This window comes from Contarinia nasturtii, unplaced genomic scaffold (assembly GCF_009176525.2).
Source record: "Contarinia nasturtii isolate CC-2019 unplaced genomic scaffold, AAFC_CNas_1.1 Cnas_scaffold_1699, whole genome shotgun sequence".
NCBI lineage: Eukaryota > Metazoa > Arthropoda > Insecta > Diptera > Cecidomyiidae > Contarinia > Contarinia nasturtii.
Genome location: NW_022199032.1, coordinates 163024 through 179537, shown reverse-complemented (window position 1 = coordinate 179537; position 16514 = coordinate 163024). Strand labels below are relative to the sequence as shown.

Sequence of the window (16514 nt, the reverse complement as noted above, 5' to 3'; positions counted from 1 at the left end):
ATTTTTTTTTAGTAAATCACAATAAGAAGTTTAAAATATCTTTAATCATATTTAAGATGAATAAACGTTACATCAATTCAATGATTGATCGAAATTTAAGCAAACAATTTGAATAAAATACTCTTCTTTTTGACAAGTATTACGATTTTAATACAAAAATGGATAATTAAGAAGCACTTTACCATAACAGAGAGAACTGATGACAAATTCATGTTGAGGTTAATCAACGTTCTAGTAGAACGGTTCTACTAATATCGAATGAAGTGAAAGGTTTGTTTTTCGTTTTTATAACTTTTTGTTTTGGAAAATAGTCTATTTAAAATTGTCACAAACTAGATGATTTCTTGATGTTTCTCAATCGAGAGCTGAGATCAAACTGAATTGAGTTGCAAGTGAAAACTATAGGCACGACTAAAAAATTGAATTTATGAAAATTGAAGAATAGAATAAGAGAGTATCATTAGGAGGTTGATATTGAATGTGGTGATTTGACTTTAGAAGAAGAAAGGTAGAGGTAGAAATGCAGTAAGAGACAAGTATTTCAAAACGTCAAACTAATCAATGTTTGCATTGTTATTGAAATGCGGAGGGACGGGATTATAAAAGGTTTTATTACCTTCGAGAGACGAGTCGTCGATAGTCGGGTCGAAGTAAATATGTGAATACAATTGTAAAAAACAATGGCTAGCGACAATGAGTTTTCTTTGTAACAATGTACAATCGGGAACAAAGTTCACAACAGATGCTAAAGTAGAGATGAAATTTAAATTATATACCAATAAAATATTTTCTCAGACGATAATAAAACAAAATCTATATTTTATTTTAAAAGTTTATTTATTGTACTTCCATTTCAGTAAACAATGTCACAAAGATCTATAGCATAAACTATACGATTGTTATTGTTCCAAAAAAAGGAATAAATTATGGAAATATCTAAAAAAAAAATGAAATTTTTTGCCCTAATACGATTGAAAACAAATTTTTCTTATACTATAACTGTGTATCGATTAGTTTGGAATGCCATAAGTTTTGGCTGGAAGACCATAGGCTGTAGCTGGTACCTCATAAGTTTGTACAGCAGCTTCGGTTTTTGGTTGGTAGCTAACTTGGTTTGAATTTGGGAAATCAAGCTCAGGCACATATCGGTACACTGGTGCTGGGGCAACGACTGGGGCATCCTTTTTCACTTCGGCACTACCAAAGCTCTTGGTCAATTGTGAAATGAATGGAATTCCTGAGCCTTCAATAGTATGAATGAATGAATATTGGATTAAAATACGCCATTAACTATGCAATTTTCTTTGGGACAGAAAAAAAACCAAGCGAAATGTGTGAATACATACCGGCGGTTTGAATTGCTTTTTGAGCTCCAGAGATAAATCCTTGAATTGGTGCAAGTGAGTCACTGAGTGATGGTGCCGGAAGATTAAAGCTTGACAAAGTTGTGAAAGCAGGCAAAGCAGCTGGCTGAACGGCTGGCAAACTCTTTTGTGGAACAGCAACTGGAACTGGCAAAATGATTGGACCCTTCTTCAAGTTCTTGAGAATGATGGCTGTTTTGGCCAATTTGGCTGCCTTTAATGCTGCGAGTTTTTTCAAAGCGACGACCTTCAATACTTTGGCTTTCTTGAATGTACGGAACGGAGCTGTGATGGCACTCACGAAAGCAACTTTAGTTGCCTTCAACTTAATTTGCAATTGAACCGAAAAATAATGCATTAATGCACATGAACACATTTCGAATAATTGTATTGAGTATACTTACAGCGGCACCAGTTTTGAGAAGTGCAATTTTCGTCTTTGCTTTGACTTCTTTGGCAACGGCCACCTTTGCAATGATATGCGGCGCCTTCAGTGCGAGAGCTTTGGCTTTTACTGCTTTCACGGCAATTTTGGCCTTGAGCAAACCAGCTTCGGACTCATTGAGGTAGACAGCCCCGATGATCTGAAAAGATTTTCCATTTTTATTGTTAGATTCACTCATAACACTTGGTCTGATACTATATTAGGTTAATCTTTATTCGATTTTCCCTTTTAGATTTATAAATTGGTAAAATTAAAAAAAAATGTTTTTCAAAACAAAATTCCATTGATTCATTGAGACTGGATGCAGTGTATGTATTTCATTAAGAAACACTTCAATAGCAAATTATCACTTTCCACAAATCTCATACAAATCGAAAATGTTTGATCAATTCAAGTAATTCGAAAATGTGTATTCTAGCACCGAACGATTAAACTTTTAAGAAAATGCACACAAAAAAGTTTCACACGTGTTCATAATTTCCTTGATGTGGAAAGGAACCACGGGCACTTATCAACATTTAAGCAATATCCAATACAAATCGTGTGTCTTTCCAAATAAACTATGATTTCACTATCTTAATTCAATCGAATGATAGAAATAATAATAATATATATATATCGAATTACCAATAGAATTAAAATCGTTTTCAAATGCATTTTGATAATAATTTGAAAAGTCCAAGTGTGGCTTATCACTGAAACTGCACTAATACACAGTGTTTACAAATTGAAGTCAATGAGTGAACTGGTGCTATCAATTTCGATTCAATCAATTTTTATACAATTTACAATTGTTTATCGAAAATTGTAAATGGGCAAATTTTCAGATGTTATTTACCCCACTTGATGTACAACAAAACATTTTGTAGCAATATCAAACAATGAAAATCGTTGGTTATTTTACGAAAATGAACTGAAATCGACGATTTAAAAAAGGTAAGATACTTCATTGGCAAGTTCATGTGGTCATCGTGCATTTGTTAGGTCGCATTCCATTTCGATTTCGTCACTGAACCACTTTTTTTTGGCTCGAACATGTACAATCATGGTAACGCACCAAGAGATATTAATAACAAAATGCATTACTTCCATAAGACTCATCGTTATGTGATGAGACTGAGTGTTATGCACTCAGGCGCTCCAATTGACATGCAATTGAATGATTGAATCTAATAAATGCGAAACGAAAATACCACAAAACTTGAATGATTGAATTCAAGAGAAAAGGTTTTTCGTTGCGGTTAAATTGCCAAATGATATTGTTATTCATAGAGAACCTATCCATACAGGAATGCAAAAATGAGCGTCAAAATGCATGACATTATTTATGACGTCGAACAATGAGTTGTCAAACATCATCGGCTTAAACGAATCGATCATCGTCGATGAAGTTTACAAATGTCCAATCACAGTCGATTCAGTGTCTTTTAGAATGCATTTTTAGCTGCATTTGAACGAAACCAGAGTGGAAAGCTAATATTTTTCATGTTTCGTGTACAAACAAAAGAAAAGACACTCTTATGAATGCGAAAAAAAACTGTAAATTGGTTGATCATCACGACGCTGCTTAAGGTTTTGCATGTAAAAATTCGCTTTCAAGGCATGTGTGGGCTGTAAAGTAAGCAATAAACACGATCCGAGATTAATGTTTGTTGTTGCTAATGAACGTTCCGATATTTTGCAGCAATAATTGAATAAAGATGTAATAACAATATCATTTTCAAATATATTCAGGGCACATAATCGTTGCAATTTTTGTTTGACAGTGTTTGGTTGTCGGGGCGAATTTAATTATGAACGAACACAAATATTGTGAATGATGACATGCGAAGCAACTTTTTATGTGATGAATTTATGTGTGTGTGTGTGTTTTTTTTTCACGTTTCAAGTTTTGCTTTCTTTTTCTCTCTTTTCATAACCTTTTTCGGCATTTTGAATGCGACACGACGCATTCAAGTAATTATGACATTATAGACAAAGAGGTCGATCAATTACAACAAAGCATTTTAATTGTATGTTGCTATGCATACTTTATTCATGTGAGATATGCCTCTTTGCAAGCACTCGAAAACTCGAAAATGAATGTATGTATAGCAATCGTAATTCTATGCAAATCGGGTTTTTTTTTTGTTGTGTTCCGATTTTACTTCAGACGATTATTTCATTAAACGAGAGCTGATGATTTTTTGCTGCATTTTATACTGTTTCAGGCATACTTACGTTACTTATATTATGCGTGACGATTTCGTTTAAAAAAAAAAACAATTTCGACAGCTATAGATTACAAATCGTCAGCACAAATTCTGTGGTAGAATTAAATAGATGAGAGGGAGAAAAAAAAATCTGAATTTTTCATCGATTTATTCAAAATTCATGAAAGATAATGAATTAAGACGGTGGGAGAAAGAATGCAAATGTTCTATAATTTAAGTGCAATTGTTTGTGGCATTTAAATATTATATGCGGTAAATAGTTTGCATTTCATGAATGAAAACTGGTCCATTGTATCGGTATGGCGTAAAAAAAACCGAAGACGGTTTCACTCTTTCTTCTCCATTCGAAGCGAAACTTTATATCAACCTTGATATTTACGTTTCTTTTTTTACATTTTAAAGCGAAAAAATTGATGTAAACCACACCGAGAACATGCTAAATCCAACCTAAATTATTCAAATTAACAAGATTTAAACGAGTAAAAACTAGACAGAGCGAGAGAGAGAGAGAGAGAGAGAAGGGGAGAAAAAGTATTCTTTTATAAATTTTAAAACCAGAATTTATTTCTTTTATTGAGAGTGTTTGCTTACATTCAAAGTTCATAAGTGATGAATTTGTTAATTAAATAGATTTTAATTTTTTGTTTTCTTTTTTATTTGTTTTCTTTTTTATTTGTTTTCTTCGATAAATAAATAATTTGATATGTGATAAAAATTATTAGAATATTAAAGGTCCGCAGTTCATCTGCAGTTCTATATGATTCCCTTCAATTTCTATGTTCGTTTTTCTCCCATTTCTTTTTTTTCCGTTCTTTCAAAAGCTTAAAGTCTAAATGAACGGTCTAGAATAAAAACAACGTACTGAATGGTTGTTACCATTCTGTACGTTGTTTTTATTCTAGAGCGTTCAAATGTGAATTATCCTTAATTATGCTCTATATAATTTGTTGTAGGTATATTATCAATAGTTGAATGGTAATTGCTCCTTTTGCATCAACGTAGACATCGAAAGTCGTCGTCGATTGGCTAGCAAACGGCGTCGTCTGCGTTCTTCCTCACGTGCTAGTCTCCGTTCCTGAAATATCCGATAAACTAAATAAATAAAACGAATCTTATTTTTTTATCATTTCTTTTATAATTGAAATCCATATCAAACAGTTACCGAAAAGTGGACGGAATATCGCCCCCTGTGCACTGCGTTTATAACGTTTTGTTGAATCTTGTGAAATACCGAATATTGAGCTTGTTGGTGGTTCTTGTGTACGAATATAATCTTCAAATGTTGGTTGTTTCTTCTCACTAATGACAGTTGACGGTTTGTTATTGCTGTTACCACTAAATGTTTGACCGTTGCCGGCCTGTTGGAATAAATTATCCACACGCTTCAAATTGTCTTTGTCAAAGCGATACAATTGATGTATAAAATCCTGATATAGTCGTGATGCTAAATTACTTTGCGCATACGGTGCGGTTTTATCATTGAATGCTGTTTGCTCGGGTAGTGGTGCCAGATTGCTGTCATCGGCAGCTTGTTGTGCTAATGCATTCCATATGAACATTGCATTTAGCATAAAACACTACAATAACAAAGAAAAAAAGGGAGATCGCACTTGATTCAACCTTTCTTTTTCCATTCAATTTGTTTCAGAAGGCAAATTATTCTTAAACTCACAATTGTTAACTTATTCATATTGGTACTATTTTCTACTGGTTGGTTCTATTTTTTCGGAATTTCTTTTTTATTTAAGTAGAACTTTTCACAAAAACAAATAATAAAAAAATACGGTCAACAACAATAACAGAAAATTAAAGGTGCAAAAGAATGATGAAAAGAACAAAATCTGATGATAATTTGAAATGATCTCGCGATCGATTGCAACTCAACACTGAAACATCATTCACGTTGGCATTTTGCCTTTATAGTAGCGTGGAAGCGGCATGAACGATGTGTGAAAATCACTAATTTCGCGGCTCTGTGTATATACATTTTGAATTAAGCATACACGTGCTATACAAACATATAGTATTATTATCAATGGAGATACTGATGAGATTCCTCCCTCTCCATTAATCGGACGTGTTTTGATCACTTTTTTTGCGTCGGCATCATCACTGACTTCTTTTTTTTATTTCATCTATGTTTAAGTTTTCACTTTAATGTGGCTTTTTTCGGTTGCAACTCTTAGAGCGAGAGTCGGAGAGACGGGGTAAAGAAGAGAATGAGATTGATTCTCATTGCAACAAGTTCACACTCGTTAAAATACAATCGAAATGCGCTTATTCACATTTCAAAATGGGGACCAAAAGCCAATTTACAGCCTTAATTTACATAAATAGATTTGTTATTTATTTATAAATTTGGGTGATAATTTTGTGGGCAGCATTTCATGATCAAAGTTGAATTTTTAACCGGAACGATGTGACGAATGCGTTCATAATGATGAATATGCGTTCATTTTAAATTTCATAAAGTTATTGAATCATGTCAGTATTGACATTTGTTGATTGGATAAGAAATTATTTTGCGATGACGCTTATCGCAGAGCACGGACCAATCAACAATCTGATTAATAACGAACAAACTATTTAGGCGAGTTCTTTTCACACTTCAACAAATCTTAATTGAATTATCTCCAATTAAGCCATTGAACTATTTAAATGTGGAAAATCAATAAAGAGATCTCAAGCAATGGCATACGTGCGGTTTTTTGCTCTGCTCATGACGTGCTTGTTTTGTTTGTCGCACGCCAAAGAAAAAAATCGACATGTTTGACCAATTAGCTAAAAAACAACAACATATTTTCGAAATGAAATTATTCAGATATTGTGAATTCTGGTTGAAAACAAGACATTTTCGGCTCTCATTGTTTATAAATGTGAATCATATAGCAAATATATAATGTACTTTTGCTATTTACGTGAAATTTCAAGTGCCGGTAAACACACATACACACCAACCAATGATAACCAGTTATGGTTTACATCAAAATCCATTGATGTAAAATAGGCCCCATGCTAGAAATATACATAATAAATGGCGTTCATAGCAAAATGTTGTATGTTCAACAAAAATTTCCAAAAATAAATATTTCATGGTTCCGAATAAATATGCAAATTGTTAAGACTTTGTTCCGGTCGTTATTTAGAATGTTTGATATCAAGCATTTTTTGTGTGTGTTTTGCCATTTGTTTTTGTTTTTAGACCCAGTTGAGATGCCAAGTGATTTGCATGTCGAACCAGTTTAATCATCTTAAATATAAACGATGAATTGTTAACATGCCACCACGTGATTTTAAGCGCATCGCAAACCGTTAACACAATGAACCTATTGCCTTTACGCTTGTCATGATCTTTTTTTTTGCTCGCCACATTTTTCTTGATGACATAACAATAATTGTATCATTAACATACATTGTTTGTTGTCGTCGCTTTTGTTCCATTTTTTATGCTTCATCAAAAACTTGAATTATTTACATTTTCTTATTTAATCCGCATGGGTTGGGTAAGATTTTTGTTTTGTTTTTTGCTTTTGGAACAAAAAAACATAAATTTGGAGTTTGTATGAGACGTCACGTGACATTCCAGTTATTTCAATCCAAAAATAAATAAATAAAAGATCTTTCAACTGATTCGAAATATCAAGCAACCGAATTAATATGATGATGATAAGAAACGCGTTTCAAAAATGCGCCATGCAGGCGCCATAAATACAATTGGATCAATGCATTCCAAAAAAACTTACCTCTGTCGATCAAACTTACTTTCGGTTTCGGTGTCGATTTTGCATTTCAATTTGATTCTGACGCATTTTTTCTTCGTTTTCTTTCGGTTGATGTCGTTTGGTTTTTATTCAGATTGCAAACATTGATTTGCATTTTATGTGTTTTAATTTTGCATTTTCGTCATTTAAAGACTTTCTGTCTCTCGTCAAACGATGACCGCACATTTTCGCAAATAACACATTTGGTTCATGGATTTCATTCCAAAACATCCAATGCATTTTTTTTTTTCTCGAATTAATTAAGAAGATTTCATGTGTATCAATGCATGTGATCGCTTGTAGACCGCTTGTGCAGTGCGTCAATATGTGCTTTACTGATATCAGTCATTCACTGGGGAAATCAATAAATACCAAACAACATTTCAGGCAAACTAAAAGATTGGTAATTTTTTTTTTTTAAATATCACCTTTCACATGCTGCGCATTACTTGACGTATTCAAACCATTTAGCACCTTTGATCGGTTAGACAGTGAATCATTCCGAAAAAAAATTCTCAAACAAATCTTTTCAACGAAAAATAATTCAAATCACCATTCTGAGAAACCATTTTTGCTGTTTTTCCTCTTTCGGAGTCAAGGTATACTGTTTTGCAATCAAGCATAAAAATAGTTAGAAGCATGAAATAAATGTGAATCATGGAAATTTCCATTATTTTTGCCTGAAATTTTCGCTCGTGATCAAATTGATAATAAATGCGTGTTTTTAGTGTGCGGAAGGCAAAACACATAAAAATTAAGTAGTTTTATTGCATTTTGATTACATCAGTTGATTAGTTCAAGATTATGGTTAATAACCATTGCTTATGAGACGGAAGTTCATCGACATTTTAATGTTATTTGCATTAAAATAGTATAGATCGAGGAATTTCTGAAGTTTTTTTTTTACCTCGAATCCCATCGGACATTAAATGGTAATTTATATATCGTTTTTAAATTAAGCTCGAATGAAATTCACAAAATAAATCGAAATTATTGAGGTGGCACCTTAATGAATTCACAGAAGAGCAATAATTATTAAATGAAATGGTTTATGTTGAACTTTAAATTTAAAAGAAGAAAGACGAAAACGTAAAGAAATGTTAAAATTAAGACTTTGAAATATATTTAAACAAAGAATTCAATTTGGCTCCATAAATGTCAGTAGACTTGCAGCCTCTTTTAAAATTGTACCTTCTGCTCATAGAACGTTACGCCCGAAACAAATATATTTTAGTTGAAGTGGTACAAAGTGAATAATGTATTGTTGCCAAAAAAGAGTTTTGGACCTTTCCTTTGTGATCGTCTGAAAAACTGGTCGTATAGCATTGCAAAACACAATAAAGAGCAATAATTCGCCGAGAATTTCTTTCAAAAGGTCAGTGGCCATCACCTACCGAAACATACGAAATTTTGAGCCAAAGCGTTCGCTAGCCTTGGCAAAATAACTTCTATTGCAAAAGTGCTTCTCCGGCTCCTCAAAGCGCCACTGACATATATTCCTCTGACGAACAGTCTGTATAATTTAGTCGAAAAAGATGGCGATCAAAGTCATTGAATTCAATGATTTTTTTTTTAATAAAATTGATGAATTGAACATTTTGTCGGCTAATAATAGTATGCCTATGAGCAATTTTACTACAATCTCAAAGAACCAGGCGCTCAAATCCACTGTCAAACGTACGTATGCTATATTCACAGCTATAGCCTATTGTATACAATGTTATTGTTGTTGTATAAAAGTGACAGTGTAAATTTTCGGTTTTTGGGCGCGTGGTTCTTTCGATACTACAATCAAATAGTTTTTTTTTTTCGTTTTAAATAAAACGCAAAATCCATGTATATTTTTTTTCATTTATTAATTTGAATTATAAGCAAATTTTCATTTTTCATTTATTTTGTATTGTGTGTAATGCTGCGCAGTTTTTTTTTTATTTTATTTATTCATAAAAAAATGTGGTCTGAAGAAAGATCTTTGTTTTAAGTTTTATTTTTACAACTTACAACAAATAAATTTTGTTCTCACAGTTTTTTTTTGTATTTATTTTTTCTTCATTAATGTTTTTTTTTGTTTTTCATTTTGGTATCTTTGGTATTTTCACCCTAATACACGTCAATTTGACAAATCAATATTTGACGGATTTATTATAGTTTTTTTTTCTTCATTTCATTCTGTTTGACACAACACGATAAATAAATAAAAATAAACAAAAGCAACTGGAAATATATAATATTAACTAAAATGTTTTTTTTCTTCTTCTTCTTCAATTCTCCTTAAATACAACCCAAATTGGCAATTGTTTTGAGTTAAGTATTTAAGAAAGAAATCATTTATATATTAATTTATTTATTTATTATTATTTTTTTGTTAATTTTATATTCGGTTCAACACATTTTCGCGGCGAATGTGTGCGACGTGTGAAAATTTGCGAACAAATAATTTACATTTAAATAATAATCTGAAACTGCGTTATATATATTTATATGACAAATTCTTTTTTCCTTTTGTTGTTGCAATAACCAGGCAACGGTATAAATGGAGAAGAAGAAAAGAAAATTAAATGAAATACTCTCATTCTCTAAGTTTGTGCTATTTCTAATGCAAAATTGCCGGAGAGAATCGATGTGCTGTTGCCCACAAACGGATTTCACACTTGTAAATTACAATGTAATACACAAAATTTTCGTGCGAGAGCGAATAAGAGAAAAAAATAAGATGTATGGGCGCACAAGATTCTCTCATCAAACAAAATTAATGGAATTAGATTCATAGTTTGAGTCAAATTCATTTGACATTTCATAAAAAATAAGGATTCTCACTTTTCATGAACAGAAGAAAATCCAGTGATTTTTGCTACTTCGTCTTTTATTTTTTTTATTTTTAATATTCTCTATAAAGATTTCATTTTTTTTTTTAGTTTGGAACGTTGCTGAACAAAGGTCAAATGTTTGCATCTCAGTTTTTAGATAAAAAAAATGTGCGTTCTCCCGCTTTTAATCGAAACACTCGCAATGTGCAGTCAAATCCTTGAACCAGACACAAATTATTTTATCTAATTAACATCATGTTTTTTTTAATATAAAGTGTATTTACGCGTCATTTTTTCTAGCTCATATTAGACGCGACGACGATAAAAATTACGCAGCTACCGTGTTTTGACGAAGAAGAAAAATGAATGTAAGAGAGAACATACATTGTAACCGTTTAACTTTCATCGTTGCCAGTCATAGATCGCTTGTGATTCAATATCACGCGCAATGATGCTTCCGCAATTGATCCACGGCTAATGTGATGTCGGTGCAAATCTTTGAAGTTTGTTCAGACGATGTTGTTAGGGTGATTGTTGTTCATTAACTCAAACAAATTCCTATTTGTTGTATATATCTCTTCGTTTCTCTTGTGAATGTCACTGTGACGATTCTATCTTCCAACACATTTTAATTTTTGTTTTGTTTCATATTTATATTAATAGCGCTTAATAGTAAATTCCTTATATAATTTTGTTCAATTTTTTTTTTTGTAATTTTTTTTCTGTTTCATTTTTAACTTCAAATTTTGGTACAAAGTATGATTTTCATTAGTTTTCTTTCTTCTACTTCTTCTTGCATTTCGGTGAACTTTAGTCCCCTTGTTTCAAGTTTATAAATTTGTATGGTTTTCCTCATCTTTTTGTTTTGTTTGCTTTTTTTGGTTATTTATTAAATATTTCACATGATGTTTCTTTCTTTAGCTAATGTACGAAATGTTGAAAATGGTCAGATTGGAGTAAATATGCTCAAATGGTGTTTTGTAATTTATGAATTAATGGCAAAGATTGTTGTTGTGTGTGTGTGTGTGTTTTCCTTCCTTTTGTTTTGACTTGTGAAACATTTGGAAACGCAAATGAAGAACTATGTAAAAATGTGTTCAATTATCTTTGAATGCACGTTTTATTCACAATACGTTAAATACATAAAGTAAAAATCGTTGATATAAAAATTGGTTTGAAGACATTTTTTTTTGTTTATTTTTATGGTTTATTTTTTTATCATTATTCATATTTATTTGCTATAGTACCATTCTGGCCAAAACAAATTATAGCTATGTCTGCTAAAATGTGCAATGATTCACATCCGCAAGTAATCTTGGCTCTTCGGAACGAATTTCGATCTGGAGATTTTCAATATAATAAATTTGAACATGATGCAAACTGTACATTGCGCATACATGCATTTTGACAAACAGAGTTCGATACCAAACGATACAAATTAAATTTCAATTATTATATATCGACACCGAAATTCTTCATAGCTTTTTTTTTATTTTGATCGTGAAATCATGTGTTTGACAATTGTATGGAATAAATTGAATCGAATGGGATTTGGATAAGGACGACGACCGTTTGTGACATTAACCCTGCTATTTCTTTTGTATATGTGACGAAGTTCATCCAAATTGGCGGTGTAAATATTTTGAATTGAATGTAGAGTAGGGTGTTTCCCAAATCTCTAAATGAGAAAATGGTACTTTTAAATTCAAAGAACATAGAATTCTATTTGATGGTATTTATACAACGGAACAATTAATGTTAGCCCGAAGCGAAAAAGAAATATGAAACGCATGCAAACGTAACATATCTGAAAAAGCAGTTGATTACAGTTTAAAGTTTTTTTTCTTTGACGCTTGCACATATATAGACTCTATTCGATTGCTTTAATAACTTATTGTTGCGATTCCTTTGAATTCGATAAATAAACAAAAGAAAGTATTTATGTTAAGCAATTTTTGGTCAGTGAAGTCTGTCTTTGAATCAATATTAACACAGAAGCAGTCCATACAACACATACAGATTTGAGTATATCCATCGCGACAGGCTAATAATCATGCCGTTTCCTTTGCTCGTTAGTGTTTACACATACACAAACTGTGAGTCCGTTCATTAGTTCAGCACATACAACTTCCTTATTCAAACGGTTTATAAACAAAAAATTTGTGTGATTACAGTATAGGAATATTTCTAACATCGGAATGCAGTGTGAGTTGTGTGTTAGTCGAATGATCTGTCACATTTTGAACGTGCTGAAAATTGTGGGAATCATTGTTTTTTTATTTGAATCTGCATTCCTTGCATAATTTCTATGCATTCAATCGTTAAAGTGCTAAAACATATAATTTGAATGTGTCGGCGTATTTTGTATTTGTTTTATGCTTTCGAAGGAGTTAATTTCACTCTGTTGGTGGTTTTTTATGAATACAACAGATTCAGCATTCGGATCATTGTCAATCAATAAATTGCAAGAGAGATATTTTCAGTGGAACTTGTGTTCGATTTTGATTTGTTTTGATATCAACAAAACGTTCTCAAGCTGAAACTGCAAATATTTCGATACAACTTTAGACTGTGTTAGTGTCATTTGCATTCGAAAGAGTTCTTTTTCGATTTTGAATATCACTTCAGTCGCGACCATCAATCAGGTAATATCAAGTGTCAATTCTATCTCCGTTTTATGTGCTTTCTATTGATTCAATTCATTTACAAATTACACAGTGCAAAATACATATTTGTGATTTTATCAGTGTTTTAAATTGTGCGTGTTTTTTTTTCTATTTCGTTGCAGTTCAACATATCGACAACTGGTGAAACATCGGCTGCAAAGTCGAAAAAGAAACGATATGAATATCAAACAAAAAAGCAACAAGAGGAGGAGGCCGAGGACGAAAACTTCAATGACAATGGCTTATTAGCGATAAAAATGTGTCTCACAACAATTGTTCGGCCGGAGTACCATGATGTTGTCATACCATGGATCGAAAAGAAAAGTATCATGTAAACAAAGATCAGCGTTTTGGCATCGTTGCCGTTCCTTGACAAGGTGAAGTCCGCGCAAAGCAATCGCCAATGGGACTTTTTCACGAATAGAATGTATGTTAACCAAAAAGGAAAATTGGTTGAAAAAATCGTGCCAAAGATGTGATTGAGCGCTGCTTTTATGCAGTTTTTCATAAGAACAAAGAAAACGAGGACATGGAATCACATTTTCGTCGTTTTGTTGAGCAAGAATTGAGCCGAGATAATCAATTTGCCTGGCCAAACAACAAATATTTCGGCAACATCATGAAAACGTTATACCAAATTAAACGCGCCAATTGAAGACGAATCAAACATATTTGCAAATGAGAGGTTGACAGTAAAAAAATGGCAAGTAAACGCAGTGAGTCGCGGAAATCGATGGAGAGGTCGCTCAACAACCGTATGCAGTCGATGATGAATGTGTGACGGAAATCGATGACGAGCAACAACCAATGATTGTGCATTAGACAGCTTGGGATCGTAATATCGTGGCCGCCAAATGCATTCTCATCAAAGGTATGTATATAAAAAATGGATATTTTCATATTATAGATGTGTTATATCTGTGTTAAATGACATTTGTATTGTTTTTCGCTTCGGGAAGTGCTAACATCTATCGCTTCGTTGTATAAATGCCATTAACTACCATAGAATTTTGCCTATTTTGAAATAATAAATACAATTTTTCTATTTACAGATATGGGAAACACCCTAATTGTAGAGGAGTGTTTTGACTTTCGATTTTGACTTTTTAGAAAAAAATGTGACTCTTATTGTTAAAGAACATTCTCTCGTCCATATTCAATTGATTTGTGTTGAAAATGTCTTGTTGTTAATTTATTCAATAAATTCACTCGGACAGACCTCATTAGTGTCGAATTAGAGCAATGATGTGTGTTTGTGCGTATTTTTTTATATTATTTGGATATTTTTGCTGTAGTGTTTTGGAAATTGTATCAAAACAGAAGAGTTTCAGTTGTTCGAAAATCGAAAAATGATGACACACCTTGAAGATTACCGTATAGTGAATATGGTGTAATGATTTATTAAGATTTTGTTCTTCTCTTATTTCAAGGCTCAATTTACATCGCCAAACAAATCAAATGCATTTTGATGAGCGGAGAATATTTTTTATTTCGGTGGAAAATGTATGGTGAGTTCATCTTTCTGGCGAAATTGTTTGGTGTGTGCGTATCAGATCTACACAAATATCAATGTAAACTAGGCTTCAATGGGTGAACACGTTTTTTCTTTTCCAATAAATAAATCAAAATATAATCCATCCAATGCAATTATAGTTTTTCAATGTTGTTCACTGTATATAAAACGGGTTAAGTGTGTGTTTTTTTTTGTGTGCTTATCAGTGATAAATTGTTGAGTAAAAAGAAAGTTCGTCTTTCGAAAAGGCGACCATGGCCCTTTTATTACAAAATTGATCTCGTGCCCAACTTTTTTTCTAAATATTTACTTTTGTTCTTTGATTTTGGTTTGATTCCATCGATTTTATTTAGCCGCATCCTCACCCTATTTTCACATTCTGAATTGGAATTTCGTATGCAATTCATTTTTGTTTCCCTTCAAATACCTAATTTATCTATATTAGCAACTGATGTTGAAACCAATTTTATATGTGCAGCAAAACGTATATAAAATAAAAAATATAAATAAAATCTAAACATTCAATATAATAATTATAAAATTATAATAAAGAAATGAATAAATAAAGAAACAAACAAAAAAAAAATTCAACAGAAAAATACATGAATTTAATGTTTTATTTTTTTTCTCTTTCTCTATCGCTCTCTCACTCTCGACAGATTGTAATTTAAATTACATTTTTTTGTTTATTGTTTGTTGGCTTGAATTATTAAAAATTAACAATTGATTCAGTGGTTTTTATAGGCGGCACAAAATTTAAATGAAAAGTCTGACTTTTTGCAAATTTTAAAATTCATACGCACGCATCGACTGAAACGATTTCTAACTCTTAAACAAATGGCATCAAAAAAAAAAAAAAAAGGAAAAGAAAAACATTTTATAATAATAATTAAATAAATCGTAATAATAATATTAATAATAATAAAATTTCATAAAGTGATCATCATGCGCTATACAAATTCATTTTAAATAATTTAAAAACAAAAACACACACATCCCAAAGGAATCGAAGAACATCTTTGAATACGATAATCATTATGAATTGACCAAACATTTTGACTATGGTGTGTAATCCAGTGTAATCATCGATTACTAATCAACGAACACACCAGAATCGACATGTTTGTTGCAAAAATGTGACCATGAGTGTGTGCCTTTTTTCACCAATATTTTTTTTCATTGTTCATTGTAAACTATTTTTTTTTCTCGAAGAATGTGAAGACCATGAACGTGAACCGACGTAATGAACCGTGGGCTGGTTACCCAAAAACAAGAAATTGAAAGATGAAATGGAACAATGCACCGATAAATTGCCTTTCACCATGATGCAAAACGTGCACATTTTTTTGTGTTTATCAATCGCGCGCACACACACACACAATGGCGTTGAAAAAGGTTTTTCCTATAAAAACTGGACAAATTCCGATACTTCTTTTTTGCTTTTGCTCATTATGTGATAGACAGTTTTGATGTCATTAAATAAACTGGATTTCGTTCAATTGTTGTTAGAGGTTTTATTTTGGTATTGAAACAGTTGAATCAAAAAGAAGGCGGCAATTATAATATTCACAATATGAACGTCTAAAAGTCTGAATGATGTCATTTCTCTTTTTATTCGGTATGCATCTTCCAAACGAATCATGGCAAAATGGTAATATTTATCGTATTTAGAAAAATATTGAAACAATTCTATGCGGTTTTCTTTGTTTCCACTGATGAGGATGCTTTTGTTTTAAATAAATCAT

At 31.9% G+C, this 16514-nt stretch overlaps 2 protein-coding genes across 3 annotated transcripts; both read right to left on the bottom strand.

The window, feature by feature from the left end:
• Positions 1-816: 816 nt before the first annotated feature.
• On the bottom strand, positions 817-2554 carry LOC116347046. Its single transcript, XM_031777441.1, has 4 exons — positions 2437-2554; positions 1769-1948; positions 1347-1689; positions 817-1243 (listed from the first exon to the last, which is right to left on the bottom strand). The coding sequence occupies exons 1-4, from the start codon at positions 2464-2466 to the stop codon at positions 1011-1013; spliced, it is 786 nt and encodes a 261-aa protein (XP_031633301.1). The 5' UTR covers positions 2467-2554; the 3' UTR covers positions 817-1010.
• Positions 2555-4829: 2275 nt separating this feature from the next.
• On the bottom strand, positions 4830-5879 carry LOC116347017. Of its 2 annotated transcripts, XM_031777387.1 has the most exons (4): positions 5695-5879; positions 5185-5599; positions 4927-5114; positions 4830-4891 (listed from the first exon to the last, which is right to left on the bottom strand). In XM_031777387.1, the coding sequence occupies exons 1-3, from the start codon at positions 5710-5712 to the stop codon at positions 4984-4986; spliced, it is 564 nt and encodes a 187-aa protein (XP_031633247.1). In that variant the 5' UTR covers positions 5713-5879; the 3' UTR covers positions 4830-4891; positions 4927-4983. The 2 variants fall into 2 exon arrangements, with proteins under 2 accessions (XP_031633247.1, XP_031633248.1); XM_031777388.1 differs by lacking the exon at positions 4830-4891 and having other exon boundaries at positions 4931-5097; positions 5695-5866.
• Between the last annotated feature and the right edge of the window lie 10635 nt (positions 5880-16514).

Coding starts and splice junctions, on each gene's coding strand:
- LOC116347046 (XM_031777441.1), bottom strand. CDS start 2,466: ATGCATTTGAAAACGATTTTAATTCTATTG. Junction 1,949..2,436: donor AAACGATTTTAATTCTATTG/GTAATTCGATAT, acceptor AAATCTTTTCAG/ATCATCGGGGCTGTCTACCT. Junction 1,690..1,768: donor TTCTCAAAACTGGTGCCGCT/GTAAGTATACTC, acceptor TTGCAAATTAAG/TTGAAGGCAACTAAAGTTGC.
- LOC116347017 (XM_031777387.1), bottom strand. Junction 5,115..5,184: donor GATATTCCGTCCACTTTTCG/GTAACTGTTTGA, acceptor TTATTTATTTAG/TTTATCGGATATTTCAGGAA.